The 21,251-nt window shown below is 44.6% G+C and overlaps 1 protein-coding gene across 1 annotated transcript in view; it reads left to right on the plus strand.

The window, feature by feature from the left end:
• The window catches only part of GOLIM4 (golgi integral membrane protein 4), a 40,313-nt gene that overhangs the window by 13,163 nt on the left and 5,899 nt on the right, over positions 1-21,251 (plus strand). The window contains exons 2-10 of the mRNA XM_054386004.1: positions 3,977-4,051; positions 5,254-5,303; positions 6,037-6,090; positions 7,977-8,127; positions 10,935-11,017; positions 11,824-11,907; positions 15,573-15,740; positions 16,939-17,280; positions 19,908-20,128. Of these exons, the coding sequence (XP_054241979.1) occupies positions 3,977-4,051; positions 5,254-5,303; positions 6,037-6,090; positions 7,977-8,127; positions 10,935-11,017; positions 11,824-11,907; positions 15,573-15,740; positions 16,939-17,280; positions 19,908-20,128 (1,228 nt within the window). The remainder of the gene's footprint in view (positions 1-3,976; positions 4,052-5,253; positions 5,304-6,036; positions 6,091-7,976; positions 8,128-10,934; positions 11,018-11,823; positions 11,908-15,572; positions 15,741-16,938; positions 17,281-19,907; positions 20,129-21,251) is intronic.

A 21,251-nucleotide genomic window follows, 5' to 3' on the forward strand; every position in this document is an offset into this window, starting at 1 on the left:
CCATTTTGCTAAATATAACACAGAAACAAGGTTCAGTTATTTGTGCAAAGATTGGTACCAAATTAAGAACTTACCTTAGGAAGAAATGATTTGTGAAGTGCTTGGTTGGTGCATGACACCAGTGGGAATTTGTCAGATTCCTTATATAGGTTCCACACCCCCAGCTGAGAAACCTGTAATAGAAAACATGGGGTTCAATGTATTTATTTCTTTTGAGATTCTTGCTCAGACATCTTCCATCCAGGCTGGCAGTGAATGAGGAGAAATCCTCTGCTTTAGTACCGAGAGCTCTGTAGTTTGGACTCTCCTTGCCTAGGAAGTTTTTCAGTGGTGAGAATAATTTACATTTAGGGGAGATAAACTCCTGTATGTAGTTAGTAAAATCTGACCTGCACTCTATTCCCCAAAAGAAGCAAGTGAGAAAATAGGGAAGCTCACTTTTCCGAATAATTAAGCAAAATCTTCATTACAATTGCACATTATTGATGTTTATCAAAGAACATTGCTGAACCAACCAGTAAATGAACTAGAAGGGAAGAGGCGTAGGAGGAAGTTTTTCTTAGTCCTTTTTTGGCCATCTGAAGGGCTATTTTAAGACACTGCCAGCTTTGTTCCAGTATTTCAGAGACAGGCACACTGAAGGTAGAAGTGAGGATGCACTTCCTGGGAGTGGAGTGGAGGACCTGGGTTGCAAGGACAGGGTCAAGACAGGAACGCCAAAGCTCAGCAGCGATGCACTTATTTGTGAAAGGTACAGAGCACCAGGGTCCCTGATATCCATATCATTGCATCCTCTCTCTCCTTTTTCCCTGCCCTTAGTATGAGTTTGCTGTGCAGATTTCCTCCCCCCACACTTGTTAAAAGGCCAGGAGGAGCTGAGGAAGGTGGAAGCTTGCAGACAATAAGTGAAACTGCAAACGTTACCTCTGAGTCCGTTTGTGGTTTAGTCTGTTTGCCAAAAAGCTGATTTCACCCCGATTGCACAGGAAGGGAAACCCATTATGGATTTTCATCTCTCTCCTGAGTTGCTATGCTACAGCCACTGTTCCTTTTGCAATTTAATTTGGCATTCACAATCTTTGGTGCCTAGATAAACCATTACTGTAATGCTGCTGTTTGGGCATTTTCTTTTTTTTTTCCCTTCTCTGAAAGCTTTCTTGCTGGGGACTTGGTGAATATTCATTACATGCTTGTTTTCTTGCAGAGGATGTTGATGCCTTAGTTCATCTTGACTGATGCCCTTGACTTTAGAAGATAAATAGCAAAGTAGAGATAGATGACAAGGATTGATTAGCAATCCAGCTGCTAAGCCAAAATGTAAATGCTTGTAGATAACCCAGCAGCTAAAGAGCTTGCAGAATGCACCTGATGGAATTAAGAATATGCTTTAAGGTGCAAGAGGAGTTTTCAGTGGCTGCTAATACACACATTTTTATTTGATGCTTCCTATTGAAGGCTCATTTTAACCAGTGCTTTACTTTTTCAGCAAATGAGTTTCCCTGTTTTGAAGGGGAAATCACTTCTCTGTTAATACAAAATTAATAATTCCTTAAAAGAGTGCAGATTATAATCTGGACAAGGAAAGGTATTTGTATTAAACTAACCTTGAGCAGGTGTAATTGTACAGTTGGAGGAGGTTCAGATAATATCTTTGCTGTAAACTTGGTAGGCTATTTGAGGTAGTGATCCTTTGGCCTAGTGACCCCAGGTGGTGGTGAAGGAGGGGTAAATAGGGGATGATGTGCTCCATGGCTTTTGAGACATCCAAAACTAGATGTTCAAGACACAAGCTGAATGAAAGGCTGCTTTACTGGCAGCTCAGTGGTGGGTCTCCCTGCCAGAGGATATTGGATGTCCTAAATACATGTGGATACAACAAACAGATGAAGTCATAAAAGTAAAATCCATTCTGGAACAGTGCGTGCAAAGAAGTCGCAGTCACATCAGACAGTCTTTGAGGGCCATAAATTGATGGGAGACAGTGCCAAGGAAAGTTCTGTATTGAGAGATGGCATAATTGGTCTGTTGCACCATTGATAACAGCCAAGAGTGGTTGTCATGCCATAAAAATTCAGAAATAAGGTTGTCTCTGCCTGCTGTGATCAAACCCGGAGCAGTCTGCCCCCTGCCATGCCATCCAGCATTCCAGGTCACTACTGCTCTTTTAAAAACTGTACAAGCTGGCACAGCCACCAGAAGAAGGTGTTACACACTCTGTCCCCAACTGCTAACTCCTGCTGTCACCCATAACAGTGAAGGCAAAGGACAGCAGAACAAAGACAGCATGAAAAGGAGCAGCAGAACCACCCCTTCTGGTAGCAGTGTCAGCTCAAAGGATGTGTAGAGTTGGACAAGGATGTCAGAGCTTTCCAAAGACGCACACTGACCCCACTGAAGGGGACAGGGATATGCTGCATGACACACAGCAAGACTGCTGTTGCCCAGTCTGCTGAGGATGGTGCAGGTTGTACTATGAGAGGTGCCCCTAAACCCTCAGCTTGTTGATTTTTGGCTGTGCCACTGTGCACAGACCACTTCTTCCTTCATCTCTAGACTGTTGTGTAGGGATTTTGACTCTATTAAAGAAAATGCATAAATGGATTTTAAAAAAATCAGTTAGGATTCAAGTTTATTTCCAAACTGAAGGACGTTGAGATACTTGAACATGTCCAGAGAAGGGCAACGAGGCTGGGGAGAGGGCTCAAGCACAAACCCTATGAGGAGAGGCTGAAGGAGCTGGGGTTGCCTAGCCTGAGAAGGGGAGGCTCAGGGGAGACCTTATTGCTCTCTACAACTACCTGTGGGGGTTGATCTCTTCTCCCAGGCAACCAGCACCAGAACAAGAGGACACAGTCTCAAGCTGCACCAGGGGGAGTTTAGGCTGGAGGTGAGGAGAAAGTTCTTCCCAGAAAGAGTAATTGGCCACTGGAATGTGCTGCCCAGGAAGGTGGTGGAGTCACTGTCCCTGGAAGTGTTCAAAAACAGCTTGGGTGTGGCACTTGGAGCCATGGTTTAGTTGTCAGGAGGTGTTAGGTAACAGGTTGGACTTGATGATCTTTGAAGTCTTTTCCAGCCTGGTTGATTCTGTGACTTCCTGGTGGGCAGTCTCTGATGCCCTAGCCTTATGGGGAGGCATCTCTCCTTTTGCTATGCTAGTTCTTCAGGTGATTTCTTTAGCTCTTGCCTTGTCTCCTTAACTGGGGGATAAAAGACACCCTCAAAACCCCCTAGATCCTCCTCAGATTCTGTGATTATTGTGAATACAGGGTGCTTTAGCATGTGTATGCTTGCTGTCAGCACATGCTTGCTAAATAAAGCAGGACATTGCACCTAAGCTTGTCATCTTGCAGGCTGTCTTCAGCAGTGCTGTGGTGTAAAAGGATGCTGTTATCCAGGCTTTAGGAAAAAGAAGGTTGCAGAAAACAGAGTTGTCCAGGTCTTTGGAAGAATTTAAGAATGGCTCTCAGGTTCTCCACATCTTATCCTGTCTGGTATACTACTACAGCTCTCCACACTCTCCTGCTTGTAGGCATCTCTCTTCCCTCCTTGTGACAATTCGTTTGCTACAAGGATTTACTCTGGCAATAAGGGTGTCCTTATATCTTGTCTCCTTGCAAACAAGAGGAGAGAGTGAAAGCATGGGTCAAAGAGTACCTGCATGCCTGAGGAGGAGAGAGGATTTGCTAGCTTTCATGCAGATCCACCACAGCTGACAGTCTCCATGAACAAATCACTTACATGTTTATCACATTCTAGGTCTATGCAATGGAAATAACCCAGAATTTGGGATCAATAAAACATGTAAGAAATTTTTGAAAGTCCCTACCCCAAACGATGCAGACTCCTTTATCCTCTGACCTCTTTCCTCTTGTATATCCCTGCTCCATTCTGTGCTCTGTGGGTGTGCTGGGAGTGGAGGGTGGGTTTTGTCTGTGGTACTTTTTAAGTGATTTGTGTTCAACGTTTCTCTTTTCAGTTGTATATGAGCACAGGTCAAGATTAGAAAAGTCATTACAAAAGGAGAGGCTTGAACATAAGAAAGCAAAAGAAGGTAAAAATGTGCTTTTCACTTTGCCACTGAAGATAACTTGATTATTTTAGATGGATTTTGCTCAACTTCAAATGATTACCGAAGTACAAAGTGCTAGGAGGACCACCTCAACAGGTCTGTGGTGGTCTGTTCAGTACATCTCTAAATGTGTTTATTTTATTCATCTATTTAATCTGTTTTTAAAAGGAGTAATCTGGTTTGGTGCTGTTTGCAGATCACTGCAACGTGGCACAATATACTCAGAGTATGCCTATACTGATGTACATAAACCTAACCTTCACATATGTGAAGTATGGGCAGGTGTCAATCCTGTTGTGGCTGACCAAAACCATGGGATCTTTTCCTGCATTCCACAGATGTGAAGTTAAGACTCCAAATCAGTATTATTACACATGCTTAAGGGTAAACACATGCTTTGCTTGCATAGATTTTTCTGCTTAAAACTAATTTCCAGGGGGGTGGGGAGTGTGTGTGAGGGAGAAATGGTGGCTCACATTATATTTCTTACACATCTGCCCTTTGAAACTTCAGCAGAATTAAATCCTCTGAGTTTTCTCCGTGTCTTTTGTTGCTCTAAATTCACTACAATTTTCAGAGCAAAGTTCCCAAAGCTGGGGACTCAGCCTCTGCATTAAAACAAACTGCTTTAGCAAAGATGAAGGACGTGGAAGAAATTCTTCTGTAGGGTGCAGTCGTGGATGGCTTTCTGGTGCCATCTAGTGTAGAGGTGAGTTGGCATTCTCAAATCCAGAAAAGAGGCTCAAGGAGCAAAAAAAAAAAAAGGGAAATTTTTTGTTTAGTTAAATTTGGTCTAGACTTTCACACTTTTTAAAGTGCTTAATTTTGAATTCTAATACAGGAATACACAGTTTATTAACATCCTTTTCCTTTTGAATGATGCTCCTGGGCCTCTATTGAGGAAGTTCATGGAGGAAATCTTGAGCCTGTACCCCTGTATCTCACATTAACATATGGAAAATCTAATGAAAATATTTAGTCTAATTAAAAAGTGAAAGCATTTTGCCAAAGTTTGAGCATTTCTGTTCAATTCTCCATTGTTTGTTTGTTTTGAAGATCTTTTGGGAAACTGTAACTGCATAAATATTTTAACACAACTGCTGTGTAGATAAATTCTCTTATTTAAGTGCAGATTCTAATGTTTGTGGCTCTTTTCATTGCTCTTCTCCCTTTTTATGTTGTAGATTTTCTCGTTTATAAACTAGAAGCACAGGAAACACTAAATAAAGGAAGGGTAAGTCATCATTCCCAGTACAGGTTCCCAATAGTCAATGCTGTTTGAGTTGCTAGAAAAAGGAAATTCTTTGCAATTATAGCTGTTCAAAGGAAGAGGTCTTGCAAAATGCTAATTGAAAAAGCACTCCCTTATTCAATTTCTGCTCTGCAATTCCTAATTATTTGAGCTGCAATGGGAGATCCTAATATATTTCCAGAAAATTTAATTTAGAAAACATCCTCCTGTTTATATTTTGGTAGTTCAAACATAATGTTACCATTTTTAAAAGGAAAGGGGAATAATAAAGTGTTTTTGTGGCTTAGTCCACAGGGAAAAGGACAGGGACAACTATCTAACACATGGGCTTTGAACAGGAAAGCATAAAAACATCAAGAAACTTTGTTTTATATACCAAGTGCCAGAAGGAAAGCTGTATCTGGCAAAAGACCCAGAGACCTGCAGAGAACTCTTTATAAAGCAAGTAAATTAGCATTTTATGGCTACTTCATGTTGGAACTGGGGAGCAGTTTGTGAGTTGAGTAATGTAAGTTAAAATACATTCTTCCTGCAGTAAGTGTGAAGTGTATATATATGTCTATATATGCTTGATGTGCTCCAGAGCAAGTAGAGATAGTCATTTGTTTCCTGGGGAGTTAGGTCCCTTGGCTTGTGACTCCTAAATAACTGCATGTCCAGAGGCTGGGGGAATGTCAGCGTGGCTCTGTTTAACAGCAGTGTTTTGTTCTTACAGCAAGACTCAAACAGCCGCTACAGTGCCCTGAGCGTGCAGCACCAGATGTTGAAGGTAGGCAACTAGGATGGCCAAGGTCCTACACCTGGGGCAGGGCAATCCCATGTGCAAACACAGGCTGGGCAAAGAGTGGCTTGAGAGCAGTCTCAAGGAGAAGGACTTGGGTCTCTCACCTGCCAAGAAGCTCAACATGAGCCAGCAATGGTTGCTGGCAGCCCGGAAGACAGCCATGTCCTGGGTTGCATCAACAGATATGTGACCAGCAGGACAGGAGAGGTGATTCCTCTGCTCTTCTCTGCTCTTGTGAGACCCCACCTGGAGTATAGAATCATAGAATCAGTCAGGGTTGGAAGGGACCACAAGGATCATCCAGTTCCAACCCCCCTGCCATGGGCAGGGACACCTCACACTACATCAGGCTGGCCAGAGCCTCATCCAGCCTGGCCTTAAACACCTCCAGGGATGGGGCCTCAACCACCTCCTAGGACGACCCATCCAGGCTCTCACCACTCTCATGGGGAAGAACTTCTTCCTCACATCCAGCCTGAATCTCCCCACATCCAGCTGCATTCCATTCCCCCCAGTCCTATCATTCCCTGATATCCTAAAAAGTCCCTCCCCAGCTTTCTTGTAGCCCTCTTCAGATACTGAAAGGCCACAATAAGGTCACCTCAGAGCCTTCTCTTCTCCAGACTGAACAGCCCCAACTCCTTCAGTCCTGCATCAAGTTCTGGTGCTCCCAGCATAAGAAGGACATTGAACTGCTGGAGAAGGTCCAGAGGAGGGCCAGAAAGATGATCAGAGGACTGCAGAGTCAGGGCTGTTCAGCCTGGAGAAGAGAAGGCTCTGGGGAGACCTCAGAGTTGTCTTCCAGTACTTTTAACAAGGGCTTGTAGTGATAGGATGAGAATGAATGGATTGAAGCTTGAGGAGGGCAGATTCAGACTGGATATTAGGAAGAAATTCTCTCCAATGAGGATGGTGAGACCCTAGAACAGGTTGCCTAGGGAGGTCATGGATTCCTCTTCCATGGAGGTGTTCAAGGCCCTGTTGGATGAGGCCTTCAGCAACTTGGTCTAGTGGAAGGTATCTCTGCCCATGGCGGGGGGGGGTTGGAACTAGATGATCTTCAAGGTCCCTTTCAACCTAAACCGTTCTATGAATCTGTGAATTTAGAGGACACCGGTGTTCTGCTGGTGACCCAGTGTCAGGAAGATGCAGCCTCACCAGCTTCTAGCAGTTCACTCCAGGATGTCAGTACAGTGATGGAGCTTTCCTCTTACAACAGTACCCTTAAAAGATGATTTACTGCAGGTTTCCCTAGTCAGGTTTTCCAGTGGGTGATTTGATCTTCTCAAATGCAATGACTTGTGTGGAACACTGACTTCCCAGGCTTTGCATTGCTTGGCATATGAGGATCAGAATGAGGGGACACAGCCTCAAGCTGTGCCAGGGGAAGTTTAGGCTGGATGTTAGGAAATTCTTCACAGAAAGAGAGACTGGCCATTGGAATGGACTGCCTGGGGAGGTGGTGGAGTCACCATCCCTGGGAGTGTTTAAAAAGAGACTGGATGAGGCACTTGGTGCCATGGTTTAGTTGATTAGATGGTGTTGGGTGATAGGTTGGACTGGATGATCTCAAAGGTCTCTTCTGACCTGGTTAACTCTGTGTGACTCAGTGATTGTGTGTGTGGTTCTCTTGGACACATTCAGCAGTGGGACAGTGCAAGTGCAGGGTGAGGTGACGCAGCCCTAGAACTAGAGGCTGCTCCTCACAAAGCTCATTTTGTGCTTGAAAGGAGCTGCAATCTGCATGCTTTGAATAATAAACCTCTCGTTATGAATGCTTCCTATTCATCTGGACTTATTGAACAAATTGCCAAAGACAATATTAGCCAGATCTGCAGAACTGCTGCAGTGTCCCAACTTGGTGTTTGCAGAGTCAACATGAAGAGCTAAAGAAGCAGCACGCCGACCTCGAGGAAGATCACCGCAAACAAGGGGAAGAGTTTAGCAGAACCTTCAGTGATCACAAGGAGCGATACTTACAGCTGCAGCAGGAGAAAGAGCAGGAGATCTCGAAGCTGAAGGGTAAGTCTAACCTGTGCCTGGCTGCCCAGATTAAAATGTGCATTTGTCACTTTGGTGTGAGACAGAAAGGCGTTTCCAGTTCTGGGCCACTCAGTTCAAGAAAGATGTTCGGTTGCTCAAACATGTCCAGAGAAGGACGACAAAGCTGGTGAGGGGGCTGGAACACAAGCCCTGTGAGGAATCATAGAATCAACCAGGTTGGAAGAGACCTCCAAGCTCATCCAGTCCAACCTATCACCCAGCACTAAGTAATCAACTAGACCATGGCACTAAGTGCCTCATCCAGGCTTCTCTTGAACATCTCCAGTGATGGTGACTCCACCACCTCCCTGGGCAGCCCATTCCAATGGGCAATCACCCTCTCTGTGAAGAACTTCCTCCTCATATCTAGCCTGTACCTCCTGTGGCACAACTTGAGACTGTGTCCTCTTGGTCTGCTGCTGGTTGCCTGGGAGAAGAGAGGCTGAGGGAGCTGGGGTTATTTAGCTTGGAGAAGAGGAGGCTCAGGGGAGACCTTATTAGTGTCTACAACTACCTGAAGGGAGGTTGTAGCCAGGTGGGGGTTGGTCTCTTCTCCCAGGCAACCAGCAACAGAACAAGAGGGCACAGTCTCAAGCCATGCAGGGGGCTGATCTTAGAAAGAAGTTCTTCACAGAAAGAGAGATTGCCTATTGGAATGGGCTGCCCAGGGAGGTGGTGGGGACAGCATCCCTGGAGATGTTTAAGAAAAGCCTGGATGAGGCACTTAGTGCCATGGTCTGGTTGATTAGTTAGGGGTGGGTGATCAGTTGGACTTGATGATCTTGGAGGTCTTTTCCAACCTGGTTGATTCTGTGATTCCTCTTTTCTCACTAACAGGTCATTTGTGCATCTTATGCCTCCTGATAAGTTATATTTTATTGATGATTCTCCCTGGCCTCTTTCTGAAATCTGTTCATGTGTTTTCTTTGTGTTTCTGTCTAGATTAGAGAAACAGTAAGAAACACAGCACTTAAAAGCCTGTCAGATGCCAGAGGGTGGTTTATCCACTCTTTCATTTTATAGTTCTAAGGCTTGTATAAACCTGGGAAAACGGGTTTGCCTCTTGACCCTTTTTGTGTAATCAAAAGGCATTCCAAGATGTTTGCCACTTCTATCAGAGATTTAGCTGTGCCTCTTCATTAAATGACTTCATATACATTTTAGGCCTCATTTTTTTCTGTATGTATCAGCTTCTCTGAAACATGTTGCACCTGTATACTTGGGTGATGATGAAGTATTCATTTTTATGTTCTTCACCCAGTTTCCTATTCAAGAGATTTGTTGCAGTTTGCAGACCCCTTCAGTCCCAGTTACACAATTTAGAACAAAAGGCTGGGACTCTCTCCATCAAGGGCCTTCAGCCACTTTCTGCCATGTGTCACTAACACAAATTAGTTTTGGAGCTGCCTGCAGTTTTGTCTTCACAGTAATTTGCAGGCAGAGGCTGTATTTATTATTTCTGTCTTGGTTCCACACCAATGAAGTCATACAGCTAGCTCTTGGACTGGGCTGGAGCTCAGCCTAGCAGCCTGGAGTGTGGGAAGAGCTTGCCTCTGCCTGCTTGCAATACTCCACATCAACATAATGTAAGAACTGGGGAGAGAAGCCCTTCTCCCTGGTCCCAGAACATAAAGCTTTTTATGTATGCTGGCCATCTGGCCAACTCTTCTGAAAGAATAGCTCAGTCCTGTGCTATAAAATTCTCACTCAGCAGATGCAATGTGAGGGAAGAGAGAAGGGTGGCTTCCTTTCTGCCTTGTCAAGATTTGGGTTATCATAATAAATTTTGCTGTCTGCAGTCCCCAGTGTGAAGAGTGGTGCATAATTCTAGTTGTGGACTGGGTGCACTGATGTAAAATTCAACCAAATGTTTCAGGCACCAATACAGGTTAGAGGCTGCCCTGCTGAGAAGCAGCTCTACAGAGAAAGACCTTGGAGTCCTAGTGGACAGCAAGTTCTGCATGGGACAGCAATGTGCCCTTGTGGCCAAGAGAGCCAAGGGGATCCTTGGGTGCTTCAAGAAAAGTGTGTCCAGCAGGGCTAGGGAAGTTTTTCTCCCCCTGTACTCTGTCCTGGTGAGACCACACCTGCAATCCTGTGTCCAGTTTGGGGCTCCCCAGTTCAAGAGAGACAGAGACCTGCTGGAGAGAGTCCAAGGGAGAGCCATGAGGATGCTTAGGGGACTTGAACATCTCCCCTGTGAAGTGAGACTGAGAGCCCTGGGGATGTTTAGTCTGGAGAAGAGAAGGCTGAGAGGGGATCTGATCAATGTCTATCAATATCTGAGGGGTGGGTGTCAAGTGGAGGGGGCCAATCTCTTTTTAGTGGTGCACAGTGATAAGCCAAGGAACAATGGGTTGAAACTTGAACACAGAAGATTTCACCTCAACAGGAGGAGAAACTTCTTTACAGTGAGGGTGATGGAGCTCTGGAACAGGCTGCCCAGGTTTTGGAGTCTCCTTCTCTGGACACATTCAAAACCCATCTGGATGCATTTCTGTATGGACTACCTTGGGTGATCCTGCTTTGGCATGATCTCTGGAGGTCCCTTCCAACCTCTAATGTACTGTGATAATTTTCTGCTTGAAAATATAAAGATTATTTATTTTTTTTAGGGCTGGGGACTGATGTAACGTAAACAAGCCACACAATTACTCTAATCCCTTTTTACTACAGCAGTTGTGTTAGGATTTTCTGTACTTGTGTTAAAGTCTTAATTTTGGTGCTTCATCCAGCAGTATAAATCTGACCTGTTTTAAATTCTGGCTGTCATTTCTTTTAAGCAGAATCCCTTTATAACTTAAAGGAGGAGAACAGACAGTTGAGGAAAGCTCACCAGGACATACACACCCAGCTACAAGATGTTAAGGTAAGCTTTGCTTTGAGGGGAACCTTCAAGACCTTTAGGAAACAGAAGCATTTTCCCAACTTTTAACAAACTGAGCTGTGCTGAAGGCTTGTAGTGTCCATTGTGTGGCAAAAGGCAAGGCATCTGGTTGAATTGGATTTCTTATCTTTTGCCACCTGCACTTTAGGTTCATGGTCATGTAAAATAAACAAATAAGAGAAGTATTTTGTATAGAAATTGGAGTTGGAAATTTGAATTTTTTTTATTTTTAAGTTGAGAGTTGTGTTTTTGTTGACTCATAGAATGGCTTAGGTTGGAAGGGACCTTTAAAGGTCACCTAGTCCAACACCCCTGCAGTGAACAGGGACATCTTCAACTAAATCAGATTGCTCAGAGCCCCAAACAACTTAACCTGGAATGGTTCCAGGGATGGGGTCTTCTACTACCTCTCTCTGGGCAAGTTGTCCCAGGGACCTTAGAGATCATCTGCTCCAACCTCCCTGCCATGGGCAGGGATGCCTCTCAACTAGACTTCAGTGTGCTGAAATTAATGTTTTCCAGCTCTTTTATTTTTAAACATCCATCAACATCTATTCCAACTTTCAACTTTATTTTACTTAAGCAACTCCTGGCCTCCCCAAATTTTCTTTCCTGGCATGCCCACGTTCTCTGTTTAATATGCATTCTGTGTTAAATAAATCAATGCTGTAATTCCAGCTCAGGAGTTTCTTTCTTGAACTAAATCGAATTATCTTCCTGGTTCGAAAATCCCCCAGGCTGCCTAATTTCCTTTGTGTAAAACATGTAATGTTCTTCTTTTCGTGTAGCAACAGCATAAGAACTTACTCTCCCAACACAACCAGCTTGTAGTGACTTTGGAAGACCACAAGAGTGCACTAGCTGCTGCACAGGTCAGAAAGGAAAGCAGCTCCTACCAGCTCTTCACCTTCCTAGCCCTTGTTCTCCTAGTCGAGCTGACTGCGACGTTCTGCATGCAGCCTTTCGCATGGGGAGCCTGCAGGCAGCACCACGCTGCACACCGCAGGGCAGTGCATGACTTAAAAGGGTTCCTCTGAATCAGAAGCTGCAACAAATCTTAGGGCTGTTGGAAAGCAAAAATGCTAGGCTGCAGAATGCATGTGGTACTGATCAGAAGAGTATCTCTGCTTCCTTAAGAACTGTTAAATACCTTTCTTTCTCTTTCTTCTCCGATAGAACTTGTGTTGGTTTAACATCCCACACTCCGACATTCACACACATCACTTGAAAAGATGCTGGTATGCTGTGAAGTCTCTTTATATGACTAAACATCAGAGCAACAGAGGTGGAGTATAAGTGGAGGAATATAAACTCCAGGTGGAACTCCAATTAGTTAAAAGAAGCAGCAGCAATACCTTTCTTAAATGTCATTTCCTAGTGAACTATCGTGGAGTGCAAACTGTGCCAGACTGCTGCAGGTTCACTCAGCTGTGCCAGTACAAGCTGTGTAGACCACAGGGAATCTGGAAGCAGGAGTAATGCTGCAACAGGGTAATACTGATGGGGAAAGATCAGAGGGAAAGGCAATGAGGCAGTGTGAAGTTATTTTTATTCTTGACTGATTTTCTTCGTTTAAATATTTTCATGGTCCACAAAGTTATTAACAACATTTAAAGCACTGGATCTTCTTTTTTTTATCCTTCCCAGTTCTGCTTGTTGTGCATGTCAATATGTGTCAATATTCAAAAAGCAAGAAAAGACCTGGAAAGTCTCTCACAGATTAAATCTATGGAGAATCTTCATTGCCAGTCCTAAAATTAGCTGCTGGCATATTTTAAGCTCTTCTCCCACTGGTCATGTTAGCTACTTGGTATGTGTTTGCAAACATCTGAAATTCCACCAGGGCAGACACAGGCACTGATTTAAGGTTCACCAAATCCAAAGGGAAGCTCTATATATTTCTCCTGGCTTTAATTCAGTTCTTTAATTAGAAAACCTGTGCCACACAAAGCCTTCCTATCTGTAGTTAGACATTAATCCTATGGAGAGCCTTCCCTCCAAGAGGAGTCTTGCACATTCCTTCAGAAGAGATGATGTTTAGCACAGTTGCATAGCTTCTGCTGCAAACCAGCCACAGGAAGTTCACAAGGGATTATTGCTCAGAGACACAGCTCAGTAAACGACCTCTCTACTTTGAGGTGTATTTGAGATATTAAATATCAGTAGTCAATGCTGCACTAATGAATCTGTGACCTGAATCTTTAAGGCATTGTAATCTTTGTACTTTTCCATGGCTCAAACAGCCAGGCAGATTCATTATATATTTTTACAAACTCTGTCTCTCTGCCAGTATTAATACCTTTGGAGCTGTGGCCTTGAATCACAATGTTCAGCTTAGTGACTCGTGCAGCAGAATGCAGCCACTTGAATTCTGAGCTGGACGTGCACTGTTTAAATATCCTGAGAGACTCTCTCTCTGCCTGGGCAGCAGGAGGGAGAGGGAAAAAAAAAATCAGAGCCCTGCATATTAGTCTTGTGTTAAGTAAATACTATTTTTTTTTTCCCTTCTAAAATCTCTTGCTGGACTCTCCAGCAGTTAATGAGGAAGCAGAAGTATCCCTCTGGAATGACAAGAGTTAACTACTGTGCATTTTGCTTTGCTTTTAGGCCTGACTGTAGTAATGGATGCCATAGGCTTTTGGAGACACTTCAAGGGTGCTGTTCCTCGTTGCATCATCTCAGTCTGTAGCACTGGGGATATTGTTTTGTGTGAGCATTGTGCACTGGATGTCACTGCATCCTGCCAGGCTGCTGTACTCTTGATTGCTGTGATACCACATAACAGACAGACAGACAAACAGACTCTCAGAGTGGGAACCAGAGACACTTTGTAACCTGAACTATATAAAGGATTATGAGATGCACCTCTGACTTCAAAAGGGGCAGTAAACAAGTTCACAGATTGCATTGGGTTGGAAGGGACCTTCAAAGGTCATCTTGTCCAACCCCCCTGCAGTGTGCAGGGACACCTCCAACTAGAGCAAGCTGCCCAAGCCCACATCAAGTCTGATCTTGAATGTCTCCAGGGACAGGGCCTCAACCACAACCCTGTGCAACCTGTTCCAGTATTTCACCACCCTCATTGTGCAGAACTTCCTCCTGCTGTCCAACCAAAATCTCCCCTGCTCCAGTTTCAAACCATTGCCCCTCGTCCTATCACTATATACCCTTCTAAACAGTCCTTCCCCAGCCTTCCTGGAGGTCCTCCTCAGACACTGGAATGTAGCTATAAGGTCACTCTGGAGCCATAGGGAAACCTTCTCAGGAGGCACCAGCTTGTGTAGCTGCAGCTGGTCATCTGTTGTAAATCCTGTCCCTCTCCAAAAGCTGACTTTACAAGATAGTTTCTTGTATGTCTGCTGTATAGACAGGAGCTGGTGTCCCAGCCAGTCTGCATTCTCATACTGGACTTCAGCACCTCTTTGAAAGTATCTTGTACAAAGTTGGTGCCCCCAACACAAGAAGGACATCAAACTGCTGGAGCAGATCCAGAGAAGGGCCACAAGGATGATCAGAGGGCTGGAGCACCTCCTCTATGGGGGCAGGCTGAGAGATTTGGGGCTGTTCAGCCTGGAGAAGTGAAGGCAAGGCTCTGGGGAGATCTTACAGTGACCTACAAGAAAGCTAGGAAGGGACTTTTTACAAGGGCCTCCCTACAAGGAGAGGGAATGGATCAAAGCTTGAGCAGATTTAGACTGGAGATTAGGAAGAATTTCTCTACAGAGAGGGTGGTGAGACACTGGAACAGGCTGCCCAGGGAGGTCGTGGATGCATGTTCAAGGCCAGGTTGGATGAGGCCTTGAGCAACCTGGGCTGGTGGAAGATGTCTCTGCATGTGGTGGGCTGGTTGGAACTAGATGATCTTCAAGGCCTTCTTCCAACCTAAACCATTCTATGAATCCCTCAAAGTTAAACATCAAATCAATTTACAACATGTTACTGTTGCATTTCAGGAAGGCTTTACATTTTTCTCTCTTCTTTTCCTTTTTTTCCCCCCTTCTTTTTTCTCTGGCTCTTCACCAAACGGTATACTATGATTTTCCTTGCCTTAGTTCTGTATGGTGGCTGTTGTCTTGTGTAACACCTGTCTAAATGTTGGGGATTTGCCATTTTCATGATGTGTATATATCCTTTAACACTTCTTTTTCTGAAAGAACCACACTTCCTTCTAGCAGTGAAGGAGAAGTGGTGGTGCTCTTGCTTTCTCTTGCTTGAGAGCCTGCCAGGAAAACTGCATCATCCCCTTCTGACAATTCACCTGCTTGGCATGAACAAAACAAATCATCTTTGTCCCACAGAGAGTTTTATTTTGTTTTCTAATCCATTTTGTATGCATGTGCACTTTGGCTGAAAAGATTGTGATGAATCAGCGTTCTCTAGCGTGTGGAAACAACCAATTTCCAAAGCTCCTGCCCCGTTTTTTCTCCTTGGTCTTATGCCTTTCTGCCACGTGTCATGCCATTGAGTTTACTCTGAGGTGACTACATGTTATTAAGCCATTGGTTTGGGCACACTATAATTCATCTGTTGACTTCAGTCCCAGGTGGAGGAGTACAGACAGCTGAAGGACACACTCAACAAAATGCCAAGTTTCCGACAGCCTGAGAAGGCAGAACAACCAAAGGAGCAGCCAGAGGTGGGAGCTCCATCTCCTCACAGTGACCTCCTGCTGCACCATGAAACTGTGGCTGAAGAGCACAAGGAGGTAGAAAGTACTGACTGGCTACAGACACTGTGGGAAATGGTTCTTAGTCAGCAACTTACTCACTATGTGCTTAACTTCCATGAAAAGCCTATGTGTAATGCTACACCTCTGGCAGCTCTTAAGTAGCTGAAGTAGAACAGTTTCATTTTACTGAGTAGTAGAAAAGTATGTTCATGGTGGACCTTTTCTCACTGACTGTAAATGCACTCAACAGTGGTTTATGTAAGCTGGTTTAAGAAGTTGCTAAAAACTTCAATTTTTGGCATAATTAGCAGTCTCTAAAATTTAGCTATCTCATGTGCTTCACAAAAGCTTTAACAAGCTCTGAGGAAATTATCTTTCTATGTATTTTACACAGTTTCAGTGGCACACTTAAGTCAGTGTGTGTCAAACTGGCATGCTAACCAGTGTTCAAAAAGTCAAAAAAAATAAGGAAAAGTTGTAGGTAAATTCTGGATGTTACAAAATACCAGTTGTGTGTGGTTTTGGTTTGATCTGTGGCCAGCAGGACCTACCAGGAAATAAAAAATACAAAGCTTCCTTTGTAGATAAAGAATTGTAGCTGTTTTGTACCACTTCAGGTAAAATGAGGCTTGACCTGCTTCATGATGCAATTGTACAATGCCTTGTGGAGCTGTGCAGAGCCAAGGATCAGGTATCACAGAATTGTCAGGGTTGGAAGAGACCTCAAAGACTATCCAGTTCCAACCCCCCTGCCATGGGCAGGGACACCTCACACTACAGCAGGTTGCTCACAGCCACCTCCAGCCTGGCTGCAAAAACCTCCAGGGATGAGGCTTCCACAACCTCCCTGGGCAACCTGTGCCAGTGTCTCACCACCCTCATGGGGAGGAATTTCTTCCTAACATCCAATATGAATCTCCCCACTTCTAGTTTTGCTCCTTTGCCCCTAAGTCCTACCACTACCTGACATCCTAAAAAGTCCCTCCCCAGCCTTCCTGTAGGCCCCCTTCAGATACTGGAAGGCCACAATAAGGTCTCCTCTGCACCTTCTATTCTGCACACCAACCATTGACACTGGCAGGAGGGACAGTTTGTTCCAAAGCAGGCATTTGGCTCTCCTGACTACAGTGTCACTGCTGCAGGCTCAGATAAGGGCTTCATGTCTAGACCTTGGCTCATGAGAAAACACAAAACCTGTATCTTGTGCATAGAAAGTCTTGTGTGTGTTTTGCAGAACGAGGAGCCAAAAGAGAAAGAAGAAATAAACACCCAGGAAAAAGAAGATAGAGCTGAACCTTTTCATCTACAAAGAAGGGCTAATGATGGCCAGCATGCCAAAGAACTAAATATTCAGGAGCAGCAGGAGGCTGGAGAGGATGATGAGCAGCATGTTGATCAAGTTGAAGAGGAACACAAAAAAGAACTGGAAGAGGAAGAAATGGAGCAGGCAGGTCAGCCGGAGCGCTTGGAGGAGGAGGAGCAGGAGCAGGATCAAGTTCCAGAGGAGCACGAGTGGAAAAAACAGGAACAGAAAGAAGAAGAAACCAATATGCTGGGTGATCATCTGCACTCAGAGGTATGGAGCTCTTTTCTACTCCTTGATTAGATTTGCTGTTGCAAGGGAGGTGTCTGTGACCACTGTGCTGGCTCTGTGCTGAACTCACCTAGGTAAAATCAGCATCAGTCTGTCAAGGGGAGTGGGGGGCAGAGGGGCTGGGCTGGTCACCAGATGAGGGACAAAGGCTCTCTATGAACCCCTCTGTCGTCCCAAAAGGAAGTAGAGAGAGAAGCTGATGGGTTGGGAAAGAAACTAAAGCAGCTGGGATAGAAATAAAAATAATCCAATGAAATAGAGACAAACTAATGTAGAACCCAGCCCCTCAAGGCAATGTCATCGCTGTCACCACTGATGCTGTGACAGAAGTTCCAGACTGGACTCTGCAGCAGACAGGAATCAGATTCTGGAACTGGATTGAGGAATGTGTGGAGTGGTATCAGTGGCTGAACAGAGGAGTCCTCAGACTGCTTGTCATTGAAGAAGAGGCTTGATCCTGGTGATCCCTTGGCTTTGTACTGAAGATGTCATCCACAGAATGGAATCCCGTGTTGGTCAGTTTAGGATCCCCTGTCCTGTTTGCTCTTTCTTGCAGGTGCCACCTCTGACTTACTGCACCTCAAGGTACCCCCTGCCCATGGCAGGGGTGTTGGAACTAGATGATCTTAAAGGTCTCTTCCAACCCAAACCACTTTATGAATCTATGAAGGTGGGACACAGGAGGTGGCAGTGCTCTTGGATTGCAGAGGAGCAAGTCTAAGTCAGAGCCTTTCTGCACCCCCAGCCGTTGGAACTCTCATATCAATGCTAGAAGCAACCCCTGGCTGTGCAAACCTGCCCTGAACTTCATAAAATGGTGACACTGAGGAGAGCCCAAGCTGGGAAGTCAAATCACTGACCAGAATTAGTTCTGTTCTAGCTCAAACCAGGACATATCCATAGAATATTTAGGATTCCAAGCACTCAGATGCAGAGGATTCAGGATCAGCTTCAGCACATGCATACCGCAGTGCTTGCCAGATGAAGCCTAATGAACATTAATTCTGCTGATAAAAAGCAACAGATGGAAAAAAAAGAGCAATCAGCTCAAATCCCATCTCCTACTTTAAAATTGAGGTCTGTGGTAGCTGATGGGGAAAAGACAGAATGAGACTCATCTTCAGCACTTTGGAGAGCTGTCCTGCCTTACTAATTTGCTGCATTTCATCCAACTGCAGTGTGTTTCCTTGTCAGATACACCTACCTTCTGGAAACACATTCCCGTCTAAATGTTCACTGGCATTTGACAGGAAATTTGAACTGCAAGGTGAACATGACTGGAGCAGCCAGGGGAAATCAGAGCATAGCTTGCTCTCTGCAGCTCTAAATGAAACCAGCAAATCCCAGATTTGCATTCTAGATCTGATCTTCAGTGCAAAATACGATTTACTGATCTCACCTTGGGCTTTGTAAGCAGATTAATTGTGGAACTGGAGTGTGATGAGAAGCCACTGTTGGAGAGGTGCAGTGGATTAGAGCAGCAGTAGCTTAAGCTGTGAAACGAGTTAAAGTTACTGCTGACTGTAAAAATAGTGCAGTGTCTAACTTAAGGCTCAAAGCAACCCCAGCTGAAACCGCCAGTTAAATCACTGGAGCGTATTTGCTGTCTTCGTTGTCAGCCATCAAAACCTTCCTCACTATCTATACAGACTGAGGGATGAGGTGATAGAAGGCAGCCCTGTGGAAAAGGACTTGGGGGTGCTGATGGACAGGAGCAGGCAGTGTGAGCTTGCAGCCCAGGCAGCCAATCACATCCTGAGCTGCATGAAAAGATGCATTGCCAGCAGATCCAGAAAGCTGATTCTGCCACTTTGCTCTGGTGAGACCTCACCTGGGCTACTGTGTCCAGGTCTGGAGCCCTCAATATAGGAAGGACATGGACCTGATGGAGCAGGTTTAGAGGAGAGCCACGAAAACCATCAGGGGGTTGGAGCTCCTCTGCTGGAGGACAGGCTGAGGGAGCTGGGGGTGTTCAGCCTGGAGGAGGCTCCAGGGACACTTAATAGCAGCCTTCCAGTACCTCAAGGGGGCCTGCAGGAAGGATGGACAGAGAGTTTACAAAGGCCTGTAGTGATGGGACAAGGGACAATGGTTTCAAACTAGAGAAGCACAGATTTAGATTGGATGTTAGGAACAAGCTCTGCACTGTGAGGATAGTGGAACACTGGAACAGGTCACCCAGGGAGGTGGTTGGGGCCACATCTTTGCAGATATTCAAGGTGAGGTTTGACAGGGCTCTGAACAACCTGATCTAGCTGAGGATGTCCCTGCTTACAGCAGAGTGTGTTGGACTAGATGACCTTTGGAGGTCCCTTCCAACCCAGACCATTCTATGCTTTATGATTATTGATGGGGAAGAAAAGCATGGTTTCCCCAAGCCTTTTCTACCCTCCTGACCTTCACAAACCCCCCAACACTTCCAGCCTGTGTTCAAAACCAAAACTAATTAAACTTTAAGCAGAGACAAGGAAAGTGAAAATGACTTTGCTGTGATTGTACCTATTGCATATGGCATCTGCAGCGTTTTCCCTCTTGACTCAGGTTTCTGCCTGCTTGATTCTCATCGTCACAACGATGATTAATCTGTGACTAACACATTCCTTTGACAGATAACATCACCAAAAGCTGTAACAAAAAGACAGAAGACAGCTTATGAGCAACAACTGGAGCAGCAGCACCTTGCAGCCCAAAGAGCAGAGGAAGCCAACCAGCTGCGGGAGCATCAGGAATCACTCCACCAGCAAAGACTGCGAGGGCAGCTGCTACGGCAGCAACAGCTTCAAGAGAAAGAGGCAGAACAAGGAGAAAAACTCTACAAAACCAGGCTGAGGTTCAGTTCTTTTACTTCACTTTGCCATGGCCTGTGCTCTAGGTTTTATGGCTGGCACCAAACCAGCTTTGAAAAGAGTGTGGTTTAGTGCTGTAAACCTAGACAAGCCAGAAACTAAATTCAGTGAGGCTCATGTCTGTAAGACTCATCTCCTCCTTTCCAAGGAGAAAGCTGATTGCTATTTTAGAGGATTATTCCTTCCTTTTTTTTTTTTTCCCCTTTCACTCTGGAAGGCTCTGAAGTCTGGAGCAGTGAATACATATTGCCATGCACACCCTTGGGAGAAGTTAGGGGCTTCTGGCATGTAAGGGCCCTTGTCTTAAAGCTTGCTTTAAATTAGTAATTATTTTCCACTAAGCAGCAATGACGATCTTGTAGTGCTGATGAGCTCCAGTATCAGGTATGCATTAAGTACCTAAGCTAAAGTTCCTCTTAAATGTGAGATGCTGTTTTTAAGTAATTCCATGAGGACTTTTTGGACAAGAGTGACTGGTATTATTTGCATTGGAGAGACAAAAGCATGGTTTCAGGAGAAACCAAGACCTTTTTGATGTCATAAAGTTACTGTGAATGCAGTTACAGCCATGGCATTGTAGTTTCTACCTGCCTTTTACCCTCCCTGTCACATTTCCTTCTGCTTCTATGTACTTTTAAATCATTAGTGACTCTCTTTTGTGTTTTGGAACCCCAAGCCTAGTGAATTTTCTTTGCTGAAGCACTGAAATATTCATGTGACCCATGTTCTAAAAGGATTTGGGTATGAGAGAGCCTTTCACAAATTGCTAGTCAAAGTATGCAGTCTGGCAAGAACAACCACATAAATAAACCCTTTTCAAGATTAAACTGGAACTGCTTCATCAGCAAAATAACTAATCCACCTAGTTTATGACCCTTTGTCTGAGAGGTTCTTTCCTTCCAGCTCATAGTATTTTCTGCTTTGATTATGGAATATACTGGCTTGAGAGTTTTATGCAAGGAGGATCCCCTTGATGTATAAAGAAATACAAGCACAGAAGTTCATGTAGTAGGGCAACAAACAACCAAGTCTTTGTACTAAAAAAATACATCTTCTTGCAGGAAAGGTGATGTGAAAAAATATTAGGTAATAGAAGGGTAAATTGGA

Source organism: Indicator indicator, chromosome 13, assembly GCF_027791375.1.
Source record: "Indicator indicator isolate 239-I01 chromosome 13, UM_Iind_1.1, whole genome shotgun sequence".
NCBI classification, from domain to species: domain Eukaryota; kingdom Metazoa; phylum Chordata; class Aves; order Piciformes; family Indicatoridae; genus Indicator; species Indicator indicator.